This window comes from Phyllobates terribilis, unplaced genomic scaffold, assembly GCF_046119375.1.
Source record: "Phyllobates terribilis strain yellow unplaced genomic scaffold, ASM4611937v1 Scaffold_119__1_contigs__length_5224398, whole genome shotgun sequence".
In the NCBI taxonomy this organism is placed as follows: Eukaryota; Metazoa; Chordata; class Amphibia; order Anura; family Dendrobatidae; genus Phyllobates; species Phyllobates terribilis.
The window spans coordinates 4,210,155-4,229,647 of NW_027362879.1; the positions used below are offsets into that span (position 1 = coordinate 4,210,155).

The 19,493-nt window shown below is 42.5% G+C and overlaps 1 protein-coding gene across 1 annotated transcript; it reads left to right on the plus strand.

Annotated features, from left to right (window-relative positions):
• Positions 1–906: 906 nt before the first annotated feature.
• On the plus strand, positions 907–9,149 carry LOC141201575 (gastrula zinc finger protein XlCGF66.1-like). The gene is made up of 7 exons (XM_073663565.1): positions 907–995; positions 4,065–4,164; positions 5,323–5,495; positions 8,286–8,435; positions 8,562–8,741; positions 8,825–8,948; positions 9,031–9,149. Exons 4-7 carry the CDS (start codon positions 8,358–8,360, stop codon positions 9,147–9,149), a joined length of 501 nt encoding a protein of 166 aa, XP_073519666.1. The 5' UTR covers positions 907–995; positions 4,065–4,164; positions 5,323–5,495; positions 8,286–8,357.
• Positions 9,150–19,493: the final 10,344 nt, after the last annotated feature.

The window sequence follows — 19,493 nt, forward strand, 5'->3', positions numbered from 1 at the left end:
GCTCCGTACACCTCGTACACGCGCGGCTCCGCTCCGTACAGCTCGTACACGCGCGGCTCCGCTCCGTACAGCTCGTACTCGCGCGGCTCCGCCCCGTACACCTCGTACACTCGCGGCTCCGCCCCGTACCCCTCGTACACACGCGGCTCCGCTCCGTACACCTCGTACACACGCGGCTCCGTACACCTCGTACACACGCTGCTCCGCTCCGTACGCCTCGTACACGCGTGGCTCCGCCCCGTACACCTCGTACACTCGCGGCTCCGCCCCGTACCCCTCGTACACACGCGGCTCCGCTCCGTACACCTCGTACACACGCTGCTCCGCTCCGTACGCCTCGTACACGCGTGGCTCCGCTCAGTACACCTCGTACACGCGCGGCTCCGCTCCGTACGCCTCGTACACGCGCGGCTCCGCTCCGTACGCCTCGTACACGCGCGGCTCCGCTCCGTACGCCTCGTACACGCGCGGCTCCGCTCCGTACACCTCGTACACGCGGCTCTGCTCCGTACACCTCGTACACACACGGCTCTGCTCCGTACACCTCGTACACGCGCGGCTCCGCTCCGTACACCTCGTACACACGCGGCTCCGCTCCGTACACCTTGTACACACGCGGCTCCGCTCCGTACACACACACGGCTCCGCTCCGTACACCTCGTACACACGCAGCTCTGCTCCGTACGCCTCGTACACGCGGCTCTGCTCCGTACACCTCGTACACACACGGCTCTGCTCCGTACACCTCGTACACGCGCGGCTCCGCTCCGTACACCTCGTACACACACGGCTCTGCTACATCCACACTGTAAACCCCTCCTGACCCCACACATAAACTTCAGCTCATCCAGCACCATGACAACCAGCACAGCAGAGTCCTGCATCCACTGAGGCCCCTGATCATGTGACCCCTGACTCCTCCCCTCCTGTGACCTCATCACAGCTGCTGTGCGCACAGAACAGCCATATATGTGGTGGCAGCTCTGCAGGTGGAGGTATGTGGAGACCCCCATTACTGGGCGCAGGGGGCATTACCCCCTTCAGCACGGAGACTCTTTTGGGGTCTCTGTGTGGTGTGAACAGTGAGGTAACAGCTGTGGACAGAATGCGGCTTAGCTGGTTCCCGTTCACATTAGATCCAGTCAGACGGCTGCAGGATGAGAGGACAGTGGAGAATCCGTCATCCGCAGCCTATAAACCATGGAGATGTAGGGCAGTTACCTGAGGCCGGAGTGAATGCTCCTCACAGAGATGAGGCGGGGGGTCTCTCTATAAATGTCCGGCGTCAGTGCCCCCCGCGCCCCTCACATCGTAGCCGGGGGTCAGAGTTCGGTGCTGAATGAATAATGTTATAGCAGATTATTGACTTCTGAGTAATAACAAAAACCTCTTGATGTGACAATGGGTGAAACACGCTGAGGAGACTGAGCACAGGTCAGCGAGCTCAGTAATAAAAACCCCCGGACACCTCAATGTGAATACTGTAGTACAATATGGGGGGACACAGTGCTCACCTGGAGCTCAGCAGGAGATATCTGTACCTCAGTAACATAGACCCCCGGATACCTCAATGTGAATACTGTAATACAATATGGGGGGACACAGTGATCACCTGGAGCTCAGCAGGAGATATCTGCATCTCAGTAACATAGACCCCCAGATACCTCAATCTGAATACTGTAGTACAATATGGGGGGACACAGAGATCACCTGGAGCTCAGCAGGAGATATCTGCATCTCAGTAACATAGACCCCGGATACCTCAATGTGAATACTGTAGTACAATATGGGGGGACACAGTGATCACCTGGAGCTCAGCAGGGGATATCTACATCTCAGTAACATAGACCCCCGGATACCTCAATGTGAATAATGTAGTACAATATGGGGGGACACAGTGCTCACCTGGAGCTCAGCAGGGGATATCTACATCTCAGTAACATAGACCCCCGGATACCTCAATGTGAATAATGTAGTACAATATGGGGGGACACAGTGCTCACCTGGATCTCAGCAGGGGATATCTACATCTCAGTAACATAGACCCCCGGATACCTCAATGTGAATAATGTAGTACAATATGGGGGGACACAGTGCTCACCTGGAGCTCAGCAGGAGATATCTGCATCTCAGTAACATAGACCCCGGATACCCCAATGTGAATACTGTAGTACAATATGGGGGGACACAGTGCTCACCTGGAGCTCAGCAGGAGATATCTGCATCTCAGTATCTGTGATTGGCGGATGCAGCTTAGCGGCTGAGTAACAAAGAGACTTAATATACCGGGAGCTACAAGGAGAGCAGCACAACGTATCAGCCGTGTGAGGAATTGCTAGATTAGGAGTTAACCCTTCTTTGGGGATTCTTGAGCCTCTGTAGGTAATAGACATTTATAATAAAATGTATTGAAGGGGTAAGAAGCAATAGATCAACAAGAACTCGTCATCCACATGAATAGTGACTGACGCTCGCTGATTGCTAGTTGTTCAGGGCTGGAATTGAGGTCAAAGTGCAAAAATAAGGGATGATTGTCTGTGGGATTTATACATGGGGAATGTTTCCATGTGCCATGAAGATGAATGTACAACTTGGAACGATCTCTGACTACCTATGCTCTGGGAAGGAGCTAATAAAGTGCCCCAATAAAGTACAGCAATACTCACCTATAGAATAATAATATACTGTTTATTATTTTTATTATTAGTATCCAAGTCTGATACTAATAATAGTATCATACTGTGTGAGACCATCATACTGAGCTAGATGGGCACACAGGAGAACAATTCCCTTGTGATGAGTCAGATAGGGGTAAGTAGGTGAGAAATACAGACCTTTGGTCTCTCTGAAGGAAAAACCTACAAACAGGGACGCCAATGCCCAATAGAATAAAATGTGTAAACCTTTATTAATTTCAACAAAGAACAAATAGACTCACACAAATATTAAAAAGAGGACCAGATGCAGAGTATGGTAAGGCTGTGTGCCCACGTAGCGTTTTACAAGCGTTTTTGATGCGGAATTTCCGCAGCGGAAACGCTTGTAAAATGCTTGGTAACCCGCACCCCATGATCCCCAATGGGTTTCCGCAACTTCTATGCACATGCTGCGGATTTTTCCGCAGCGTTTATGCCGCGTTCAAAAATCCGCAGCATGTCATTTAATTTTGCGTTTCCGCATGCAGAATTGCCTTTGTCCAATGCATAAAAAACGCAAGGCAATTCCGCATGTGGAAAACGCGTGAAAAACGCGCGAAAAAAGCGCGATAAACGCGTGCGCAATTCCGCATGCGTTTTTCCGGGATAGGACTTGCATTTATGCAGCAGAAATTTTCTGCTTCATAAATGCAACGTGGGCACATAGCCTAAGTCACTCAAGAAAGTGATTAAGACCTTTTCCTAGATGTAGCCCAAGTAAAGTGCTATACATGTGGATAAGGGCTGAGAGACTGAACCACTAATGGACACAGAGACATGGGAAGCAAGATGAAATAGACTTTCCAGCTCAAGCAAAGGGTGGCCACAGCCTTATATGCACTTGTGCACATTAGACTGAAAAAACCTGAAGGACTGAACTGGAATGTAAATTGGTGTGCATGCAGCATGTAAGAGCATGTTCACACATGGCCACTAACCAGAAAAAAAGACAGAAACACAATACACAAATACCCTGAAATAAATAAATAAACCACAATAGTGCATGAAAATAATAAAGGGTACTTAGTTAACATAATTTTGATCAAAATAATGCGAAAGCCTTATGTGTAATGTGCACAAGTGCATATAAGGGTGTGGCCACTCTTTGCCTGAGCTGGAAAGTCTATTTCACCTTGCTTCCCATGTCTCTGTGTCCACTGTTTTGGTTCAGTCTCTCAGCCCTTATCTACATGTATGTCACTTGACAAATGTTAAGGTTTTTAATATTAGAGTAAGGACTGTACCATAAGGGTCGCTACGACGAGCGGGATGGCTTTCACATTATTTTGGTCAAAAATTATGTTAACTGAGTACCCTTTATTATTTTCATGCACTATTGCGGTTTGTTTGTTTATTTATTTATTTCAGGGTATTTGTGTTTTGTAAGAAAATCCTTACTGAGAGCTGGAAGAGCCGAGAAAACAGTGTAGACAATTTCTTCAAAGCAGAGAATGGAGTTTATTCAGAGGTACGTGGCAGAACAGTTCAGAAAGCAGGCAGGGAGAATATACTTGACACGCGCAGGTGTCTAGACGAGCGACACAGCATTAGGATATCTGGCCATGGTGTGGCTTCGGTCTGGCGATGGTGTGGCCTTGGCGGTGGACTGCCTTGGGGATGGACTTTCATGGACTGCCTGTAGACTGGCGATAGAATGGCCCTGAACAACAGTATCAGAGCCTTTTTATGCATAGCTTAAACAAAGGAACTACATATTACGGCAAAAGGCTTATACATGATAACATCATACTGCAGGGAGGACGTGCATTTTAGAACAGCAATGTGATAATGCAACATGACAATATTTGAGTATTTTTACCAAACTCCATTAGAATCTATAAATTCTCATGTCGTTACTTAAGTAATGACAGTTTCCTAATAATTCTCGACATATTGCCAACTGTATTGTCCTAATTTCCATACCACAATTACAAGGACATTATTTACTACCCTATAACACCACTTATTTACTCTTACATTGACCTGCAGCTGTTGCTATTAACCTTTGTGTATACTAACCATACCTGCTAATGGCACTGACATAATTTTATGATTCCCTTGTGACTGGGACGCACAGGAAATGCATCTCATTAGCTCAAACTTCTGAACAAGATGGCTGCTAGGTTTAACATGGCTATTCAGAATATTAGGACTTCTCATTCTTTTACATGTTTCTGTCTTTGTTTTTGTCTGTTTGGTGGCCATGTGTGAACATCCTCTTACATGCTGCATACACACCAATTTACATTCCAGTTCAGTCCTTCAGGTTTTTTCAGTCTAATGTGCACAAGTGCATATAAGTGTGTGGTCACCCTTTGCCTGAGCTGGAAAGTCTATTTCATCTTGCTTCCCATGTCTCTATGTCCATTAGTGGTTCAGTCTCTCAGCCCTTATCCACATGTATGTCACTTAACAAATGGTAAGGTTTTTAATATTAGAGTTAGGACTGTCTCATAAGGGTCGCCGTGATGAGACGGGATGGCTTTCGCATTATTTTGATCAAAATTATGTTAACTAAGTACCCTTTATTACTTTTATGCACTATTGCGGTTTATTTATTTATTTCAGGGTATTTGTGTATTGTTTCTGTCTTTTTTTTTTTAATTGATATCATATTGTGTGCCAGGAGGAAGACATCAGATAGTACTTTCTGAAGGAAAGCAAAGATTGGCAGTGGGAATCCAGATTACATGCAGGGGGCATCGCTCTGGCCAGGAGGCCTACTTAAACAGTTCGGAACTCTGCCGAGTGGGAACAGAAGACCAATAGGCCTAATTAAGGGAATAAAACTTCACTAAGGTGAGCAGCAAGATGAGGTCCTTCGCTCAGGCCAGGAGGCCTACTTAAACGGTACAGAACTTTGCACTGAGGAAGCAGAAGACCTAATTAAAAGGGATTAAGTTAAGGAAGGATTCCTTATCTTAGACAAATAGAATTTATGGAAACAATTGTCTATAGTAGACAGGAAGCTACAGTGTTGCCAAACTGGGACACCAGTTCTCCTACGGAGAGCTGAAGATGCAATGCTTCAACAAGAAGTGTGTGGCCCTCATCAGATGAACTTTGAGAGTATTAGTGAGGAGTTGTACCAATGCACCTCAGCCAGTGAGGTCCTCACAAATAAACAGGGAGCTAACAGTAAAGGAATGTGCACACGATCCGGACAGGCAGCACTTTGGACGCAGTATACTTTATGATGCATCCAAAGCACTGCGTTATATGAACGCAGGTGAATCCGCATGTGTTCATTGAACCATGTGTATTCACTGCATTCAATACATTGTAGTGATCTAATTTCTCATGTGGAGACTAGCGACTCCACATGAGAAATTGATATGCTGCGGTCTGGAAAGATGCGCCGCATGTCCATGTCCGCGGGTGATCCGCAGGTGCACGGAGACTCATAGTGGACATGGGATTTCTACAAATCCCATCCACTATGCTGTAACATCTCTCCGCTGCTTGTTTGACGCTGCATTAGTATGCAGCGTCAAACCCGCAGCGGCTCCTGATCGTGTGCACATACCCTAACTATGAGGGGCCATAGCGACACGTCTCGCCCTATATAGTCCCCACAGCCTTCCCATAATGATTTTCTGGACTGTTGTAGCTTGTAACAAAACTTATGTGCCACCACATGTAACTGGAAAATCTTGACTCTGCATAGTGTAGAAGAAGCATTCATAAAGTGTTGTGCCTGCTATCTGATGTATATGCTTCTCATCAAGTTCTTGTTAAGTAAAGAAAAGTTTTTTTATTTTTGGACTTTGGTCTCCCTCATTCATCTCCATACCATCTGGTCCGGGCCTGCCAAGTACAACGACAGCATGCGATCTGCAGAGTCAAGAGATATGCCAAATACATATATATATTTTTTTCCTTTTGGGGTTGAGGGGCCCAATTACAGCTATTGCTGTGGGACCTGTGATTTCTATCTACACCACTGTGTACAAGATGTGTAAAGGATAATAGTGTATTATGAAGTAGTTATGGACGTGACTTAACTAACATTGTGCAGTGAGTAATACCATCTGGACCTGGCCTGTCAAGTACATCGGTAGCATGCGGTCTGCAGAGTCAGGAAATATGACTCTAAAATGCCAAAACTGATTTATTTATTTTTTTCACATTAAACCTTTTTTTTTTACTTTTTTAAACAACTCTGCTTAGTGCGATCATACAGCATACAAGCCTCTGATTGGTCAGGTGATGCACGGTACTACTGTAGTGCTGTGTACTATCACTGCTTGTCATGTAATACTAACGGCCCCATACACATGAGATAAGTGTTGGCTGAGCGGTCATTTGGCAGACAGGAATCTCTCCTGACTCCCCCATACACACAAATATTCCAGCTTTCCTGTGGTCTGTATGAGGGTAGCCTCCAGACCCCTCTAGTGGAGAATTATCTACAGGAAGAACAAACGGATTAGCATCTGAAATTCAGTATGCCAAATCCTTCTCTGCCCTGGCATCATCTGTCGGGAGGCCCCCAAATACATTATATTGTTGAACAAACCACCGAAATTAGTGCTTTCATCAACTTTAGGCTAATGTGTCTGGGGGCATTAAAAGGTAACTTATTGGACGCTGCCTCTGGCCTGGCCTAATAGACATTCGTACATTACAGGCCCAGACACCATTATTAGGCATTTAAGTATCGTAGTAACTAGGCAGCCCCCTGCTATCGAGTACTTGGGGGGAGGGTCATTGAGCTGAATTCTACCAAACCCTCTTAGATGCCATGTTTGCTTTTGACAGCAGCAAGTGGGTAAGCTGCCAGGGTTTTGTGCAGCCACACCTGTGCGATCCCTGCGACGTACATCTATGTCCTGATGCTCAAAAGAGTTATTTTTTTAAAAAACAAATGTTTAACGTATTAAAAAATAACAAAATGTATCTTATGCGTTTTGCATGTTTTTTTTTATTTTTACATGAACTGATGGTGCCAATTTTCTTTTGAAACATTTTAATATCTTTTTTTCTGGTGTTTTTCTTGTACCATAAGGCCAGAAATAAACCCCATAAAACACTGTACATGGAGACTTTGGCATCAAATCATTTCTGTCTGCCCTGTTTGTGCAAATAAAAAATCTTTTATAAAATCCTCAAACTTCTGTGTGTAAATCAGAAATGAGATGTAACATGATATAAGATTACAGTCCGGGGAAGACGGGAAACGTTCATATAGACGGCCAGTGGAGATGTAGTCAGTGATGGACTCTGGCCGAATATGTTTCTAGAGCCGTAGTAGAAGATGAAGATGTCGTTCTCATCATGAAGTAGTTATTTCTCATGTCACGTGTAATGAATATCTCCTGCAGTATTGCTAATGCCGATTCCAGTGTTGGTAAATGAGATGAGAATGAGATGAGTCTATGAGAAACAAATTCAGCTACAGACTCCAAGGAAGAAACTGCTTGTTGTCTGTTGCCTAAAATATATAGGTTTTATTAGCATATATAAAGAAGAAAGCTAAATTCTTTAAAATAATAAATCTCCTCATATGTTTCCTTTATTTTCTCCAGTAATTGTATTATTACACAGGATTTTTATGATGTTACATAGGCTCATCTTCTTCTCATTAAGGTCTCTACAATATCGGATCCTCTCAGTGAAGATCTACTATAGAAAAGAGTTTTCCACATTTACCAATCAAGGATGGATATGGACAGGGACAAGATGGCGGAGAGGATATTACACCTCACCCTAGAGATCCTCTTCCGGCTTACTGGAGAGGTACGAGATTCTGATGACGTCACATTACCTCATTATCTATGGGAATAACGGATGGACAGAACTGGAGAGGTGAGGACTCTGGAAATGTCTGTAGTGAAATTTATTAATGTGTCTCTCCATAACCAGGATTACAAAGTAGTGAAGAAGACCTCTAGTGAGCGCTGTCAGGCCCCTGTGTCTGAGGGATGGGGAAGACCCTTGAGCTCAATCATGGGTCCTCCACCTCACCCCCTGATACATGAGGACATCAATGACCAGAAGATTCTAGAACTCACCTACAAGATGATTGAGCTGCTGACTGGAGAGGTGACACTGCTGGGAATGCTGGGACCTTATACAGTAATGCTATGAAGGGATCGGGGGGATGACGGTGTCATTGTATGTGTCAGGTTCCTATAAGATGTCAGGGCTTCACTGTCTATTTCTCCATGGAAGAGTGGGTATATTTAGAAGGACACAAAGATCTGTACAAGGACGTCATGATGGAGGTTCCCCAGCCCCTCACATCACCAGGTAATAGACAGGACTAAATACACATGGCCTATAATTATCTGTATGTAAAGAATGAATTCAGTCCTGTATGTGTTTCCACCAGATCTATCCAGTAAGAGGACAACACCAGAGAGATGTCCCCGTCATCTTCCACAAGACTGTAAACAAGAAGATCCCAATTTTCCTCAGGCTCATCAGGTAGATGGAGAGAAGGTGTCATGAGATCTCCCCTATGATGTGTAGACGGCTTTGAAGGTCTTGTGTTCAGTCTTGTTTTATCAACCAGTATTATATGTTTTATATTTGTGTAATGAGAACGGTGGATATGGCAGGATTAGAGCTGATCATACAACCCCTGGCAAAAATTATGGAATCACCGGGCTCAGAGGATGTTCACTCAGTTGTTTAATGTTGTTGAAAAAAAGCAGATCACAGACATGGCACACAACTAAAGTCATTTCAAATGGCAACTTTAGGGCTTTAAGAAACACTAAAGGAAATCAAGATTAAAGTAAGGGTCATTTTTTTTTAGACCAAGCAGAGGGAAAAAATTATGGAATCACTCAATTCTGAGGAAAAAATTATGGAATCACCCTGTCAATTTTAATTTCCCAAACTAACACCTGCATCAAATTAGATCTGCTCGTTAGTCTGCATCTAAAAAGGAGTGATCACACCTTGGAGAGCTGTTGAACCAAGTGGACTGACATGAATCATGGCTCCAACACGAGAGATGTCAATTGAAACAAAGGAGAAGATTATCAAACTCTTAAAAGGAGGTAAATCATCGCGCAATGTTGCAAAAGATGTTGGTTGTTCACAGTCAGCTGTATCTAAAGTTTGTATTTGGTCCAGATAACATGGGAAGGTTGTTAAAAGCAAACATACTGGTAGACCAAGGAAGACATCAAAGCGTCAAGACCGGAAACTTAAAGCAATATGTCTTCAAAACAGGAAATGCACAACAAAAAAAATGAGGAATGAATGGGAGGAAACTGGAGTCAATGTCTGTGACCGAACTGTAAGAAACCGCCTAAAGGTAATGGGATTTACATACAGAAAAGCTAAACAAAAGCCATCATTAACACCTAAACAGAAAAAAACAAGGTTACAATGGGCTAAGGAAAAGCAATCATGGACTGTGGATGACTGGATGAAAGTCATATTCAGTGATGAATCGCGAATCTGCATTGGGCAAGGTGATGATACTGGAACTTTTGTTTTGTGCCGTTCCAATGAGATTTATAAAGATGACTGCATGAAGAGAACATTCAAATTTCCACAGTTATTGATGATATGGGGCTGCATGTCATGTAAAGGCACTGGGGAGATGGCTGTCATTACAACTTCAATAAATGCCCAAGTTTACATTGATATTTTGGACAGTTTTCTCATCCCATCAATTGAAAGGATGTTTGGGGATGATGACATCATTTTTCAAGATGATAATGCATCCTGCCATAGAGCAAAAACTGTGAAAACATTCCATGAAATAAGACACATAAGGTCAATGTCATGGCCTGCAAATAGTCCGGATCTCAATCCAATTGAAAATCTTTGGTGGAAGTTGAAGAAAATGGTCCATGACAAGGCTCCAACCTGCAAAGCTGATCTGGCAACAGCAATCAGAGAAAGTTGAAGTCAGATTGATGAAGAGTACTGTTTGTCACTCATTAAGTTCATGCCTCAGAGACTGCAAGCTGTTATTAAAGCCAGAGGTGGTGCAACAAAATACTAGTGATGTATGGGAGTGTTCTTTTGTGTATTTGTTTTTCATGATTCCATAATTTTTCTCAGAATTGAGTGATTCCATAATTTTTTCCCTCTGCTTGGTCTGAAAAAAATTACCCTTACTGAGCACCACATTTTTAATCTTGATTTCTTTTAGTGTTTCTTAAAGCCCTAAAGTTGCCATTTGAAATAACTTTAGTTTTGTGCCATGTCTGTGATCTGCTTTTTTTCAACAACATTAAACAACTGAATGAACATCCTCCGAGCCCGGTGATTCCATAATTTTTGCCAGTGGTTGTAGATGTGACTCCTCCATCTGTCTGTGACTTTTACAATATTTGTTTCAGGGTGAAGATCTGACCCATATTAATACTACAGAGACATACAGTGCCTACAAGTAGTATTCAACCCCCTGCAGATTTAGCTGGTTGACACATGCGGAATTAACTTGGCATTGTGACATTTGTACTGTAGATCAGCCTGGAAGTGGGAAATGCACTGCAGCAAATATTGTTTTTTTTTTTTGTTTGTTTGTTTTTTTAAAACGTTAAAAGTTAATTCAGACTGTCATTTATTATTCAACCCCTCAAACCACAAGAATTCTGTTTGGTCCCCCTAAAGTATTAAGAAGTAGTTCAGGCACCAAGAATAATGAGCTTCACATGTGTGGATTAAAGATCTCTTTTGCCAGCCTTTTCTGACTATTTAAGACCCTCCCCAAACTTGTGAACAGCACTCAGACATGGTCAACATGGGAAAGACAAAGGAGCATTCCAAGGCCATCAGAGACAAGATCATGGAGGGTCACAAGGCTGGCAAGGGGTACAAAACCCTTTCCAAGGAGTTGGGCCTACCTGTCTCCACTGTAGGGAGCATCATCCGTAAGTGGAAGGCTTATGGAACTACTGTTAGCCTTCCACGGTCTGGACAGCCTTTGAAAGTGTCCTCCCGTGCCGAGGCCAGGCTTGTCCGAAGAGTCAAGGCTAACCCAAGGACAACAAGGAAGGAGCTCCGGGAAGATCTCATGGCAGTGGGGACATTGGTTTCAGTCAATACCATAAGTAACGTACTCCACCGCAATGGTCTCCGTTCCAGACGAGCCCGTAAGGTACCTTTACTTTCAAAGCGTCATGTCAAGGCTCGTCTACAGTTTGCTCATGATCACTTGGAGGACTCTGAGACAGACTGGTTCAAGGTTCTATGGTCTGATGAGACCAAGATCGAGATCTTTGGTGCCAACCACACACGTGACGTTTGGAGACTGGATGGCACTGCATACGACCCCAAGAATACCATCCCTACAGTCAAGCATGGTGGTGGCAGCATCATGCTGTAGGGCTGTTTCTCAGCCAAGGGGCCTGGCCATCTGGTCCGCATCCATGGGAAGATGGATAGCACGGCCTACCTGGAGATTTTGGCCAAGAACCTCCGCTCCTCCATCAAGGATCTTAAGATGGGTCGTAATTTCATCTTCCAACAAGACAACGACCCAAAGCACACAGCCAAGAAAACCAAGGCCTGGTTCAAGAGGGAAAAAGTCAAGGTGTTGGAGTGGCCTAGTCAGTCTCCTGACCTTAACCCAATTGAAAACTTGTGGAAGGAGCTCAAGAATAAAGTCCACATGAGACACCCAAAGAACCTAGATAACTTGGAGAAGATCTGCATGGAGGAGTGGGCCAAGATAACTCCACAGACCTGCGCCGGCCTGATCAGGTCTTATAAAAGACGATTATTAGCTGTAATTGCAAACAAGGGTTATTCCACAAAATATGAAACATAGGGGTTGTATAATAATTGACCCACACTTTTATGTTTAAAATTTAATAAAATTCAACTGAGCAACATAACTTTTTGGTTTGTAAGATTTATGCTTCTGTTCATAAAACCTACTCTCGTTTGCAGTTTGAAGGCTCTAACTTATTTGCATCTTATCAAACCAGCTAAATCTGCAGGGGGTTGAATACTACTTGTAGGCACTGTATGTGAGGGGTGATGAGCGGTGTAAAGAGGAGATTCCTACATATGACTACCCAGGTGAGTAGTAACCACTAAATGTAGAGAAGTCACAGATTCTTCTCAGTCACCGGCTGTGGCTGCTTTATCGGTGGTGTAGTCCGGCCGTATCACAATCGTGTGATCACCATTTTGCCACTGGAGTATAACATTCGCCTCCATCTGAAAATGTTCAAGTGACTTTGTAAATTGTGAAAGCCCTTTTCTATAGAACGTACAACCTGGAGGATCCACCTACCCCCTGGGATTAGATGATGCTGACCATTACCTACCCAGGTCTGTAAACTACAAAGCCAAATGACAGCGTATATAGAATGTGCTGACAAATTAGAAAATCACTTGAAGAAAAATATTATGATGGGCCTGTAAGAGAAAGCGGAGGGTAATGATGCTGTTGGCTTCCTGCAGGAGATGTGTTGGCATGGCTCGAGCCCTGGTTTCATGGATTCACTCCACGTCATAAATTCCATTATGTTTTCAGTCCTAAGGAATTCAGATTACCGCACAATCTCTCCTGAAATGGGGGCTCTAATACTTTCTCTAAACTCCAGTTTAGTGTTGGAGGTCTCCCCCCAAACATACGTTGTTGTTGGGGATCTAACCTAGAATAAAAAAATATTTTTTTTGACAGGCTGTGGTGGGATCGGCCTGCCTCACTTTTGTGAGACTCTTAACTCCCTGATAGTCTTTGAAAATAGGTCTCCATTGCTTTTTCCAAATGCCAGAGATCTAAATGTAAGACACCTCAGCTCTGCACTACTATAAAAAGTTATTTTTAAATGTCTAATATTTCTTCTTGAAACTCATCTGACAGAAAATATTGTCCCTTACGATAGTTTAGATTGTCAAGAGCCACCGAGCCCCATACTCCAATTACCCCAGAAAGGTTTCACCACTAGTTACTCATTTTTTACTGAAAAAGACTGTTGTTTGATCATTTCAGTAGATGTGTTATTCTCTATACTCACAGTTTTTGAGTACAGTAGTTAGTGCCCAAAATACTCTGATTTAACCCCTTCCTGCTGCCAGTTTTGTGTTCCTAATCAGGCCCCATTTTTCTAATCTAATGTGTTACTTTATGTGGTGATAACTTTGGAATTCTTCACAAAGGATAATAGGAAACAAATACACCTTACAAATTGTTTTCCAACTTCTTTTGAATCTGACAATCCCCTATATACGGTTGTACACTACTGTCTGGCCACATGACAGGTTAAGAAGGGAAGGAGCGCCATTTAGCTATTAAGAATGCAGAATTTGCTGGAATAGTTTGCAGACACCATGTATTGGGAGCACTGTTCATGGTCACCTGGGAGCTCAAAAGATGGCTACCGCAAACAGGTTTGGCGCTATCTACTCCATTTTCCAGATCCCAGGGTTTGTCTTGCTCATCACTTATTTAACACCTCTACATGGATCTGGACTTACACAGAGACCCCTTGGCTTGGGCCATGGTGTTACCTGCTGTTCTGTGGTGTGACATGAGAAGAAGAATAGTCAGGTAGCCGGGTCAGAACCAGGAGGGCAGAGAAAATACAAAATCAGAAGACACAAGAGTAGTCAGTAAACGGGCCGAGGTCACAACAGGAAACAAATACACAAGCCGGGAGCTGAGCACAGAGGACTGAACCAGAGGCGAACAAGGCTGTATCTGGCAGCTTCCGGCAATATGCTTCCAGCTTTAGTAGGGTGTGGTGCTTTCCAGTTGGCTGAAGTAGGGATCAGATTAGTTCAGCTGGACAACACACCCACCATACTGCCAGACTGGATGGTACTACTGGTCCCAGGCACCCAAATCTTAGTGGCTGGACAGAGCCTGCACCGCCCAGAGCTTCTGGTTCTGACGTCTCCTCCATCACCAGCGCCACCTGCAGGATGAATAAGGCGGCTTCTGGTGAGAGAAGCAGACGTCGCAGGAGCAGATCCCAGTGGAGATGGGACCCACTATTTGGAGAAGCCCTAATATGACAAAATGTCAGAAAACCAGAGCAGTAGAAATCCCCATAAAGTGACTCCATTTTGGAAATTATAACCCTCAGTGAATTAATCCATAGCAGTGATTATTTTGACTCCACAGGCACTTTTTGAAAATTATCACACAATGGATGTTGGAGAGTAAAAATTGCACATTGGTCGCTTTTTTACCCAACACATAGTGCCCAGATTTTGCTCCAGGAGACCCACACCGTAAATTAAGTGGGTTCTTCTCACTATAGTAATGCCAAATACATGGATGATAAATGTGGTTTGGGCGCACTGCAAGGATCAGAAGCGAGGGGCAGATTTAACTTCGGAAAAGCGGATTTTGCTCGAATTGGTTTATGGAAGCCATGTTGATTCTTAAGAGCCTTTGAGAATCTAATAATGTGGAATCCTCTGTTTGACTTGAGTGGGGGCTTGTTTTTTTGTGGGATGAGTAGAAGTTCTTATTGGTATTATTTTTGCCTACATAACATTGTTTGGTGGCTTTTTATTCCATATTTGGGAGGCAGAATGAACAAACAGTTGGACACCACGCTCTACTGGTCCATCCTATGAGGTTTTCTATTAGACTGTGAACTATCATTCTGTCAATAACTTCCCATTTCTACAGACATTTTAAGTACAATTAACACAAGAATCCCATAGAAAAATAAATAAAGATTGCATACCACTTCTAAATCAATCTAAACAAACACATCCCTGGGCTACATGCTAGTCCAGGAAAATGAAGAGATATATGCTCAAGTTTAAAAATCTATTTTATGAGACACAAATCTAAAAAAAAGAGGAATATTTAAAATATGGGCAGCACGGTGGCTCAGCGGTTAACACTGCAGCCTTGCAGCACCGGGGTCCTGGGTTCAAATCCGACCAAGGACAACATCTGCAAGGAGTTTGTATGTCCTCCCCGTGTTTGCGTGGGTTTCCTCCGGGTTCTCCGGTTTCCTCCCACACTCCAAAGACATACTGATAGGGAATCTAGATTGTGATCCCCAGTGGTGACAGTGCCAGTAATGTCTGTAAATTGTCTGAATTGTAAAGCACTGCGGAATATGTTGGCGCTATATAAATAAAAAGATTATTATTATTAAAATATTTTAAATCCTCTATTTTTTAGATTTGTGTCTAATAAAATTGATTTTTAAACTTGAGCATACATCTCTTCATTTTCCTGGATTAGCATGTAGCCCAGGGATGTGTTTGTTTAGAAATTTTAAGTAGAAATGTTCAAAAATATAAATTTCAAGGATATTTTATTCAAAATTAATAATTGTTTTTTTTTCTTGGCAGATGACTGTACCGGGAGATCAGAGGGACTGGAGATTTTTAAATCGAATGATTTTGAGATCCCACAGGATACAATTGAAGTGAGTACCATTACTCCAGACATACCATCATCCCTTCAAAGCAAAGATCTATCATCTAATTCTATGAAACAGGTCCTATCTTCTGATTCATTACCGACTACTAAGGAAAATCAAAATAAAATAAGCATTAAAAAACAAACTGCACATAAAGCAAAGAAGCCATTTTCACGTTCAGAAAATGGAAATAGTTTTACCCTCAAAAAGTCTATTCTTAAACATCAAAAAATACACACAGCGGATAATAGATTTTTTTGTTCCAAATGTGGAAAATGTTTTAACCAGAAATCAGTTTTTGTTAATCACCAGAGAACTCACACAGGGGAGAAGCCTTTTTCATGTTCAGAATGTGAGAAATGTTTTAACCAGAAAGTACATCTTAATAAACACCAGAGAACCCACACAGGGGAGAAGCCTTTTTCCTGTTCAGAATGTGGGAAATGTTTTAACCAGAAATCAGATCTTGTTATACACCAAAGAACTGGCACAGGGGAGAAGCCTTTTTCATGTTCAGAATGTGGGAAATGTTTTAATCGTAAAATGATTCTTGATAGCCACAAGAGAACCCACACAGGGGAGAAGCCTTTTTCCTGTTCAGAATGTGGGAAATGTTTTAACCAAAAATCAGTTTTGATTAGGCATCAGAGAACCCACACAGGGGAGAAGCCTTTTTCATGTCCAGAATGCGGGAAATGTTTTTACCTTAAATCATCTATGGTTAAGCACAAGAGAACTCACACAGGGGAGAAGCCTTTTTCATGTTCAGAATGTGGGAAATGTTTTAACGATAAATAATCTATGGTTAAGCACCAGAGAACTCACACAGGGGAGAAGCCTTTCTCCTAATCTTTTTTTTTTTTTATTAATCCAATACATTTTTGAGATTTTTTCTTTTTTTTTTTGGGGGGGGGGGGACAAAAAAGAAGACAACTCACACAAGGGAGAAACCTTTTTCCTATTTTTTTTCATGTTCAGAATGTAGGAAATGTTTTATCTAGAAATCAGCTTTGGTTAAGGACCAGTTAAGGACCAGAGAACCCACACAGAGGAGAAACCTTTTTACTATTCTTTTTTTTTAAATCCAATAAATTTTTATTGAGATTTTTTCATTAGTTTTTTTTTTACAAAATAAGAAACCAGTACATACAATAATAAAATAACATACCATAGTGATGACATACATGCATCTCTCCTGTATATCCTTTCAGCTTGCCCATTACCGTCTGATAACTTGCAGTTACTATATCTTACAATTAACATTCCACATTCTTGAAATCTCTTATATAACCATAATAATGTAATAAACATTATAATCCTATACACATATAGGTGTGCTATATTACCCATACCACATGTTAGGGAATTCCAATACACATTACAATGAAACATTAGACCTCGTCAATACCCCCCTTCTCCCATAAGTCATTGTCTCTCCAACAATAACCCCCTTGATGGCATTCCAGGTGTTTCCAACCATGAGCCCAATATTTCTCAAATTTATTCATTGAGTTTTGTTTTTTATATACCCCTTTTTCTAATCTGATAATATTATTTATCCTATTTTTGAGTTCACTCATTTCTGGAGGTGAGGGGTTAATCCATTTGGATGCAATATGTTTCCTAGCTTGAAATAAAATACGTGAAATCCCTATTGAAATTGGGTCAAATTCCATATCAGCCTCTAATATACCTAATAGGCATTTTTTGGGTCTGGTTGAATATCTATTTTATATACCCTCTTTATAATAGACAGAACTCCTTTCTAGTATTTACCTGACTCCCGGCATTCCCATAGCAGATGTAATAGGCCCGCAGCATCCATGTTACATCTTGGACATTCAGCAGCAGTCCGGTATCCTATGTTACATAGGAATCTAGGCGTCTTATATTTCCTATGTATTAATATGATCTGGGAAAATCTCTGCACCTCATGTAAAGATAACTGGGGTACCAGTTCTAATACCGCTCTCCATTGATCCTCAGAAATTGGACCTATATCTCCATCCATTTTTGTCTAGCTGGAGAAGGAAATATTTTTAAATAATTATCAAGAAGTAAATATCAGAAATACGACCCTTAGGATTTCCCTTCTCTAATACCAACTTAACAAAAGTATTATTTTCTACCCAAAAGGGCGTCCATCTTGATTGTGCATCAAATGAATGCCGAAACTGTAGATATTTATACAATTGTTTATTTGTCATCCCAAATCCCCCCTTTAATTGATTAAAGGACTTAAGTATCCCTTCACACAATGTGTTTTATATCGTATATATGTTTTATATCGTATATATTCCTTTATCCTCCCAACTCCGGAATCCCTCTAATTTATAGACCTCTGCATATTTATTATTAAACCATATAGGTGTAGATTCATTGCAGTCCCCTATTTCCATTATATCTTTACCCCTATCCCAGACCTTGTAGAGTAGAGCAAGTGTAGGGTATATTGATTTCTTGTGTGCGAGGTCATTCAGTTCCACTATATGAATAGGAATATTCCACGGTGTCCTGAAGTAATTAACCCCTTAATACTATTTGGGTTTGCAGCTCTATGCCACCCACCCAAATGTTGCAATATAATATATTAGTGAATTAGGAATCGCCAATCTACCAGATTCCTCGTCACTTTGTAGATATTCACATTTTATCCTAGACTATTTCTTTTTCATATAAGAGAACGAAACTTGCTATGAATTTTCTGAAAAATGGGAATTATTGATCCAAATAGGGGCATTATGCAGAATGTTGGGGCATCAATATAATTTTTAATAAGTTCCCTCTTCCTACCGCTGATAATGGTAATCTCCACCACGCATCGATTTTGTTTTTATACTTTTCCAGAAGAAGATATAGATTCAGTACAATGTAATCCTGAGATCTTATCGTTATAATTATACTCGGTATTAGAATTTCTCAACCGTTTGTATTCGTGTATGTTCTAATATGCTGGAATTAGGGATATCATCAAATGGTAGTGTAGCACCCTGAGGATTCGGCTGCTACAGGGGTATTACACCTCAAGCCAGAGGTGTGGTATTCCACTCCCGGGTAAGGATGGAGTGTGGAACTGAGCTCAGTTAGCTGCATGCACTACACACATCCCATTTCCGAGGAACAGACCGATGGTACTCCCACTAGAGAAATGTGCAGGTACGACAGTGTCTGTTCCTGGCTGGAGTGGGAGGGGGGTGGAACATCCCAGTAGTGTAGGGGCAGATAGGGGGAGCAGTCTGGGTAGTGCTAGGAGCTCATTGGGTGCTGGTCACCTGAGCTCACACATAGAGGGAGTATATAAGGTGGGCACCATCTTAGGACAGGGTCTTTTGCAGAGTGAGGTCAGTCTGTCAGAGCAGAGGAGAAGAGCAGCTCCAAGGCCAAGAGAGAGAGAGAGGAGAAAGAAAGACCCAGAGGGGGAGAAAGAAGGAACTCCAAGAGCCCAAATTAGACCAGAGGGTGAAGAGTTGGCAACAGG